This window comes from Ictalurus furcatus, chromosome 15 (assembly GCF_023375685.1).
Source record: "Ictalurus furcatus strain D&B chromosome 15, Billie_1.0, whole genome shotgun sequence".
NCBI classification, from domain to species: domain Eukaryota; kingdom Metazoa; phylum Chordata; class Actinopteri; order Siluriformes; family Ictaluridae; genus Ictalurus; species Ictalurus furcatus.
Genome location: NC_071269.1, coordinates 14,278,578 through 14,287,983, shown reverse-complemented (window position 1 = coordinate 14,287,983; position 9,406 = coordinate 14,278,578). Strand labels below are relative to the sequence as shown.

General features: G+C 41.2%; 1 protein-coding gene across 1 annotated transcript; it reads left to right on the top strand.

Moving 5' to 3' along the window:
- The first annotated feature begins 7 nt into the window (after positions 1 to 7).
- tfip11 (tuftelin interacting protein 11) lies at positions 8 to 9,401 on the top strand. Its single transcript, XM_053642588.1, has 14 exons — positions 8 to 81; positions 897 to 1,109; positions 2,456 to 2,609; positions 3,181 to 3,337; positions 3,435 to 3,562; positions 3,726 to 3,881; positions 4,016 to 4,207; positions 5,912 to 6,226; positions 6,318 to 6,424; positions 6,808 to 6,976; positions 7,240 to 7,483; positions 7,606 to 7,748; positions 8,027 to 8,192; positions 8,822 to 9,401. The coding sequence occupies exons 2-14, from the start codon at positions 901 to 903 to the stop codon at positions 9,184 to 9,186; spliced, it is 2,505 nt and encodes an 834-aa protein (XP_053498563.1). The 5' UTR covers positions 8 to 81; positions 897 to 900; the 3' UTR covers positions 9,187 to 9,401.
- The last annotated feature ends 5 nt before the right edge of the window (positions 9,402 to 9,406 follow it).

The window sequence follows — 9,406 nt, the reverse complement described above, 5'->3', positions numbered from 1 at the left end:
ACATCAACAGGAAGCCATTGCTTCTTGCTAGCAAATGCTTGCTAGTTAGCTCGCTGTGTGGAGCATTTATAGATTAATAAGGTGAGTTTTGTATTGCGTTATATGCAGTGTGTGATGTGTTATTAATTAATTGGTAAGGGGAGGTTGTAGTAACATGCTAGACACGGTGCATGAGCTTAGTTAGTTAGCTAGTTATGTAAAGCATTATGGCATTGCTGTGGCAAGCTAAGGTTACATTACTCTTACACACTTCCTGCCTTATACTAACCAGCTTTGAGCTAAATGTAGTTCATTTCTGCACAACTGAGCTATTCGTTTCCCTACTTAAATGCGTTGTTTTATAATATAATATAATATATATATATATATATATATATATATATATATATATATATATATATATAAAAGAATAATAATAAAGTCATAAACTCTGGAGTAACACAAATGGAAATATGGGAATTATGCTGTGATAAAACAAATCCAAAATAAATCAACATAATTTAGTATTTTAGTATCTTCAAAGTAGACACCCTTTTTGTAGAGAATTTCCTGAAATGTATTCTTGGCGTTTTCTCGACCGATTTCTTGTGGAATCCTCGTGAGATGCTTTTTAAACAGTATTAAAGGAGTTCACACCTACGCTGGACAATTACGGGCTGCTTTTTGGAATATTTCACTCCGTTTAAAAAAAACTATTTTTTGTAAATAAAATTTTTGTTTTCTAATGAAAGACACCGAATTCAAACATTTAATCATACAGCTTCAGATCAAAAGGTTTTTAAGATCATGAGAAACATTTCAGTCAAATGTCTCCAGACTTTTGACCGGTAATGTATGTGTGTATTTGTATATAAGTAAGATCCCTGCTTTAAGCTATATTGTTTTCATTCCTACAGTATTATGTCCATGTCCCATCTATATGGGCGTAGGGGAGACGAGGAGGAGGAGGATGGAGTCGAAATTGAGAAGTTTGAGGTTACTGAATGGGACTTGGCCAACGAGTTTAATCCAGACAGACGTCGTCACAGGCAGACTAAAGAGGAGGCTACATATGGTATATGGGCTGAACATGATTCAGATGATGAGAGACCGAGCTTTGGAGGCAAGAGGTATCTGCACTACTGTTCTTCAGCTGATCATTTATTCTATATAGAAGGGCTGTTTGCATTGCCATTTGGTTGGTTTACAGTACAACAGAAGTGTCCACTCTTATCCTCAAAGGGCCGGTGTGGGTTGATCTTGGCTTTCAGTAGACTCGGGTGTGGCTTCTGCTTGGTTGGAATTAAAACCTGCACCCACACAGGCCCTTTCCAGATAAGATTTGACACCCCTGGTTTACGGTATTTACCAATTCTGAACTAATATTGGGTTAGCACATTTGCCTCGCACCTTCAGGGTTGGGGGATCGATTCCTGTCTCCGCCCTATGTGCACAGAGTTTGTATTTTCTCCCTGGCTTCTGGGGTTTTCTCTGGATAATCCAGTTTCCTCCCCCAGTCCAAAGACATGTGATGTAGGCTGATTGACCTCTTTAAATTGTCCATATTGTATGAACATGTGTGCGATTGTGCCCTGCAATGGGTTGGCACCCTGTCCAAGGTGTGCACCGAGTCCCTTGGGATAGGGTCCAGGATCCACACGACCCTGTGTAGGATAAGCGATACAGAAAATGGATGGATGTAACTGGTATTGGCATAGTAATGTGTGTGACACTGGTACAAGTGTAACAGGTGCAGAACCGTTCCTGGGATTTTTAAACCCCTCAGCATATCTGCAGATTTGTGCGACAAAAAAATATTACATATATATTTTTTTTCTTCTCAAATCACAGATTTGAAATTAATATATAATAGAAATGGATTGACATGAAACTTTCAAACGTGGAAATATAGTGTAGTCATCGGATGAAATCACACAAAAAGTTAGGTTGCACTGACTACTGTGCATACACCTTTCTCCATAACCAGTGGAACAAAGCCCCCTCCTATATCTGTGCATGTGTCAGAATATAAATATGACCGGCCAGGCATTTTCTTCTAACATCTTTACCAAGAAAGCTATTGACTTGTTTTAAAGAGGGGTGGAATTTACCGATTGTTACGTGTTGCCTCATTTATAATTTCATCATTGGTCTCCATGAGTGTGATAAACTTGTATCAACCAAGTAACCCCTGCTGTGCTGAGAATGATCCACCACCGCGTAATAGTTGTCATTGAGGGATCGGGTAAAGTACCCATGTGGTACGTATAGCTCATAAAATGACAACTGACTATAGCCACAGGATAGGTGTATCTAATTAACTGCCTAAATGGTGTATATACACTAGGCACAACCTTCTCTTACTTTGTACCTATTGTTGAGGAACATAACTGGAGTCAATGTCATTATTGTAATACTTTGTCCCTGTCAGGACTGCGCTGATGCTGAGTTTTTGTCTGTGTGTAAAACTTAATAGAGCAAAAGATTACACGGTCCCTGTGAGCTTTGTAAGTGGCGGTCTGAGGAAGACTGCAGCTGAGGAGAAAAGGGAGCATGACTCAGATGATTCAGATGAGGGTGGAGAAGCACCTCCACCACCCCGTACTACTGCACCCAGAAAGCTACAAACGGTATGCTGAATGAAATTTTAAAAAAAAATAAAAAATTCCCCCTGATGTTTTCTGCTTTTTCTTACTTTTATTTATTTATTTTTACTTACGTTAGCCAGTAACATTAGAACTAAGGTTATTGATGTGCCAGGTCAATTATTTCAGTAAATGTATTATTGAATAAATAATCATTTGTATAATATTATACATTTCTTTTGCACACGTTGTGACTAGGCCGAAGAAACAAAAACGTTATTTATTAGTATAACCACATTTAAAATGAAAAGGCAAGTGGCATTTTATGTGAAAGAGTGTTGTAGAACATATATAAATACTACAGAATATATACTAAAGAGTACAATGAAAGATTATAAATGAAAGTATCAAGTATTGAGCATTTCCTACTGACACAACGATGGATTTCAAAAAAGTGATTTAATCAACAGCTTAGTAAAAATACTGGCTCCATTTTAAGTGTTTACGTGTTGCCTCTGACTCTGTAGGATTGGGTTTAAATGATATTGTATCACATTTCAATGTTTATTTATTTCTGTTTTTATTTATTTATTTATTTATGCTAAACTTTGTACAGGGTGGGAATTTTAAAACTTCCCAGAAGACATTTGCAGGCAATATCCGTCCAGGGCAGGATATTGGTAGCTGGGAGAAACACACGCGAGGCATTGGCCAGAAGCTCCTACAGAAGATGGGCTACGTCCCAGGCAAAGGCCTTGGAAAAAATGCACAGGGTAGAGTGTTTTTCCGTTATAGTGCAAGTCCTTCACTGAATGTATTTTAATCTGTGCCTGTTAGTCTGTGTGTCCTGATTTGTGGATGCCTTTGCAGGTATTGTAAAACCAATTGAGGCTAAAGTGCGTAAGGGAAAAGGTGCTGTGGGGGCTTATGGGAATGAGAGGACTCAGCAGTCAATTCAGGACTTTCCAGTGGTAGACTCGGAGGAGGAAGAGGAGAAGGTGAGTTGTTTCTGGATAGTACTTTTTGATTTAATCACCATGTCGGCTCTGAGGACTGAAACACTTATTCTTGTACTTGCATCATTCTAAGGTGAACTATGTCGTCTTCTTAAATATTACCCAGGAGCAATTTGTATTTCCCTCTGTTTCATTTTGCCTGCAGGAGTTTCAGAGGGAGTTGGGGCAATGGCGGAAAGAGCCTGGAGCAGGGAAGAAAAAGCCTAAATACTCCTTCAAAACTGTGGAGGAACTAAAAGCTCATGGAAAACTCTCCAACAAGACCATGAGCCAACCAGCTGGAGAACTTGCCCAAGTCAAGGTGAGAGCAATAGACTGCTAACAACATTAAAATGCACACTGATCTCAAAGCTTAAAATGATTACTGTCATTTAGGAAAATTTCATCTCCAAAAAAGATGAAGAGATTTTTCATATCTTGTTTTTTTTTTTTAAGGTGATAGATATGACAGGTCGGGAGCAGAAGGTCTACTACAGCTACAGTCAGATGAGCCAAAAGCACAGCATGCCTGAGGAGGCTCCTATGAGTGCAAGTGCACGAGAGCAGAAGAGCTCTGGTTTTGCTCTGCCTGAACTCGAACACAACCTCAAACTACTCATCGAGCTCACTGAGCAGGATATTTTACAGGTGGACTTTCAGACTCCTCTAAAATTAAACTTCTCACCACCGTAAAGGTTTAAATAGATTCAGAGGGCAACATCATTCGTTTCACTTTCCCCTTCCGTATTTACAAATGTTTATGCATTAGAACCTACATTTAATTTGTAAAAAAAAAAAAGATTTGGTTCATTTAAAAATACACCCATCAGCCAATCATTAAAACCACAGGTGAAGTGAATAAAATTGATTATCGTGTTACAATGGCGCTTATCAACGGGTGGGATATATTAGGCAAAAAGTGAACAGAGTTGATGTGTTGGAAGCAGGAAAAATGGGCAAATGTAAGGATGTGAGCAACTTAGAAAGTAAGTTGACATACTGACATACTTAGATGACTGAGTCAGAACATCGCCAAAACAGCAGGTCTTGTGGGGTGTTCCCGGTATGCAGTGGTTCGTACCTACCAAAAGTGGTCCAAGGAAGGACAACTGGTGAACCGGCAACATGGTCACGGGTGCCTAAGGCTCACTGATGCGTGTGGAGAGCGATGTCTAACCCGTCTGGTTCAAGTCGACAGAAGAGCTACTGTAGCACAAATTGTTGAAAGTGTTAATGCTGGATATGATAGAAAGGTGTCAGAGCACACTGTGCATCACAGCTTGCGGCATATGGGGCTGCATAGACGCAGACCTGTCAGAGTGCCCATGCTGACCCCTGTCCACCGCCAGAAGTGCTTACAATGGGCACGTGAGCATCAGAACTGGACCATGGAGCAATGGAAGAAGGTGGCCTGGTCTGATGAATCATGTTTTCCTTGACATCATTTGGACAGCCGGGTGCGTGTGCATCGCATGGGGAAGAGATGGCACCAGGATGCACTATGGAAAACAGGCAAGCCGGTGGAGGAAGTGTGATGCTCTGGGCAATGTTCTGCTAGGAAACCCTGGGTTCTGGCATTCATGTGGATGTTACTTTGACACCTACCACCTACCTTAACATCGTTGCAGACCAAGTACACCCCTTCATGGCAGTGTCCTCTTTCAGCAGGATAGTGCGCCTGCCACACTGCAGAAATTGTTCAGGAATGGTTTGAGGAACATGACGAAGAGTTCAAGGTGTTGACTTGGCCTCCAAATTTCCCAGATTTCAATCATCACAGATCATCTTTGGAATATGCTGGACAAATAAGCCCGATCCAGGGAGGCCGACCTTGCGACTTACAGGACTTAAAGGATCTGCTGCTAACGTCTTGGTGCCAGATCCCACAGCACACCTTCAGAGGTCTCGTGGAGTCCGTGCCTCGACGGGTCAGAGCTGTTTTGGCGGCACAAGGGGGACCTACACAATATTGGGCCGGTGGTTTTAATGTTATGGCTGGTTGGTGTAGTTTTCTTATATAAAAAGCTAAACCTCACACTGTCTTTGCAGTTTGTTAGGTACATTTCACATATTTACACCTTGCATTATTATTAATATCTGCATTTATATGCATTCTATTTTGCATTGTCTATGCTTAGAGATTGTGTCTCATTTCTACCACTCACCATGCAGCAGACTATCCTTTTTCTACTTTGGAATAATTTGATGACATTATGACTGTACTTTCTCTATAGTAATTGACTGATAGTTTATGTCTGTCAAATATCTGAATACATTTATGATTGAATCATTTGAAAAGCATGTTAATGGGACCGTAGTGATATCCTCCACTGCTGGTGGTTCTGTGTGCAGAGCTCTCGGCGTTTGCAGCATGAGAGGGATACAGTGGTGTCTCTGAGGCACGAGAGCACGGCCCTGCAGGCACGGTTGGGTGAGGAGAGTGAGGCAGTGGAGCGCCTAGAGCAGGTGCTGGAGCTGGTGGAGCGGCTGGAGACAGCTGGGGAAGGAGGCAGCCCTCCACTCTCCCTTGAAGAGTGTGTCCAGGCCTTCCAGCAGATGCAGACGCACTTCTACCATGAGTACAAGAGCATGGGGCTTGCCGATCTCGCTGTATCTGTGGTGCATCCGCTACTTAACGAGAAACTCAGAAACTGGGACCCGCTGAAGGTAAATAATGCATGCAGGAAATAATGTAACTGTGAGAAAAGCTTCCTGTGTGCTTCCTTGATTTGTATCTGTTATATTTCTCTGTGTGCAGGACTGTTCATATGGTTTGGAGGAGGTAGGTCAGTGGAGGGCCATCCTAGAGGGTACACAACTTCAACATAGTACACCTGACTCCAACCACATGGACCCCTACCACAGGTAAAACCTACAGTCACTTTTTATTTCTTTATTTATTTATTTTTTGGATCAATACATTCTGATTAACAGCATAATATTTCAGTTTTTAAGAATTTTCAACTTCAACAAGGATCTGCTATATTTAAAAGATAATAGCTGTCAATAACAATCTAATAGTGACACAAAAAGATGTATATAACATTTTTATAGTATTGTTTTCCACAGAAGGGAATAGTTGATCATAGTTAATTAAAAAAAAAACCTTTTCTTTTACCAGAACCAAGAGAAGTTAAAGAGATTTCTGTATAACCCAAACTTTCTTGTTTTCTTAAATTATGAGAATTTAAGGATTTTATCTACATACCATCTGTTCGAGATCTAACAAATTGGGTGTCTGTGTGCAGGTTGATCTGGGAGGTGTGGGTTCCAGTGCTAAGGAACTGCGTTGCACAGTGGCAGCCCAGAAATGTTGGTCCTCTGGTGGACCTTGTGGACTGCTGGGCCCCTGTGCTACCTCTCTGGATCCTCGACTATGTGCTGGAGCAGCTCATCTTCCCACGGCTACAGAAAGAGGTCACTTACATTTATAGTTAATGTTGATTTTATTTTCTTTTAAAAACAGGCCTGCACAATAATGGGTAAAATGGTAAATCATTGTGTTTTGCATGATAATGAAATCAGTTCTGTTGAATATTCTTTCAAATCTCTCAAAAAAGTATTTGAGTCATATAAGGCTGCTCCTTCATCATATTAATTTGATGCATCTTTAAAAACAAAACGTATGCTAATACTGAAATAATTTTGTATATATAATCCGGCTGCCTGCGGCTCCTCAGGTGGATAACTGGAACCCACTGACAGATACGGTGCCTATCCACTCATGGATCCACCCATGGTTGCCTCAGATGCAGATGCGCCTAGAGCCACTGTACCCACCTATACGCAACAAGCTGGCAAATGCCCTGCAGCGTTGGCACCCCAGCGACGCTTCGGCCCGACTCATCCTGCAGCCTTGGAAAGATGTCTTCACCCCTGGAGCCTGGGAGGCCTTCATGGTCAAAAACATTGTCCCTAAGCTAGGTGTGTGTTTGGGTCAGCTCAAATATTTCCTTACCTTTCTGTAGTACTGATGGAAACACATTTTTCAGAGACATGTTCGCAAATGCATGTTGGAGTAGCTTACATTTTAATGCGTGTTGCAGCTCTGTGTCTAGGGGAGCTGGTGGTGAACCCACATCAGCAGCTGATTGAACCGTTCAACTGGGTGATGGACTGGGAGGGCATGTTGTCTCTCTCCAGTATGGTGGGATTACTTGACAAGCACTTTTTTAACAAATGGCTACAGGTAGGTCTAGGCATTTTATTTCTTAGAATGCAAAGCTTCATTAGGAACTTTCTACATTATGCCCATTACATAAAACATTTCTCTACTATGAAATGTGATGTCATCCAACAACAACAAAGTTAGTGATGAGTTATCAGTACCACAAAAAGGGCATAATAATTCAGTCAATATACCAGAGTGAAATATCATGGAAATGTTAAATTACTTTTTTATTATCTGAATGTCTTGTTAAATATCTGGATTTCTCGGTTTATTTACAACTATATTTGTTGTTGCAGGTGTTGTGCTCTTGGTTGAGTAACAATCCTAACTATGAGGAGATCACAAAGTGGTATTTGGGTTGGAAAGGCATGCTGTCAGAGCAACTGCTCAGTCACCCTGTCATTAAAGAGAAGCTGAATGAGGCCCTGGACATAATGAACAGAGCTGTAGCCTCTGGATTAGGTCAGTCTCCATCTCTCTCTCTCACACATACTTACTCCAAACTAAAGGTGAGGTTTAAAAAAAAAAAAAATCTGACTCCTATGTGTACGAGAGTAAAACCACCCACTCCTGCAACTTTTCTTTGTTGGGCCCTGTGGGATCTTAGTCCCAGTCTTATCCAAATATCCTGTACAATGGCTATTCCATTAGTGGTTCTAATAAGCCAGTTAAATGGGCACATCCTACTTGGGGGGAAAATTACCACACAAATTAACACTTAGTAGTCAGACATGAACAGACAAATTAGAGATGAGGAGAATGGAGGTCCATGCATCAGAAACTTGAGTGTCTGTAAAGCTGTATTCATTATACAGTTTGAACCAGTTCAGGTAAAATACTGCATGTATAGGACCAGTTAGATGCCCATATCCTATATATTTTATATGTTTACATCTAAATCTTTTCTCAGTAGTATGCATTCTGGACATATCCATAGATACATATAGATGAATACATCATGTATATGTATAATGTGACTTTTATGGTTTCTTTTCCCAAAAACAAAATTGACAGTGGATGGAAACCTCACTACTGACATGTACACTCCAAGCTCACAGATGTTTGCCTTACTCATGTTTGCTGTCCCACAGGTGGCTACATGCAGCCCGGGGCAAAGGAAAACATTGCGTACCTGACCCAGACAGAGAGGAGGAAAGATTTCCAGTATGAGCCACCAGCACCACCGCAGCGTGAGGTAGAAAGCAGCATTCCCCGCCTGCCTGTCACTGGCCCTGTCTCAGCCTCCATACCCACCAACTTCAAAGACCTGATCCAGGCCAAAGCAGAGGAGAATGGCATTGTCTTCATGCCTATAGTGGGCAAGCGACACATGGGCAAGCAACTGTACACGTTTGGCAGGATCGTTATCTATGTAGAGAGGGGTGTTGTGTTTGTCCAGGGGAAAAAGACCTGGGTCCCTACATCACTACAGAGTCTCATTGACATGGCTAAATAAGGAACAGAGATAAGAGAGACTGAGAGACCCCCAACCAGCCAGGGAATGTGATTTGAAGGTGTTTTGAGTGCTACTTCAGGTGAAATGGAAACTGAGTTTCTGTCCAGCTGATGAACTGGTTTGATGTGGTTATACATTGATCTTGTTTTATACATGTGTAAAATGTTCAGTCTGTCAGTGACAACCTTGGAAATAAATACATATTTTAAATGTCATTATG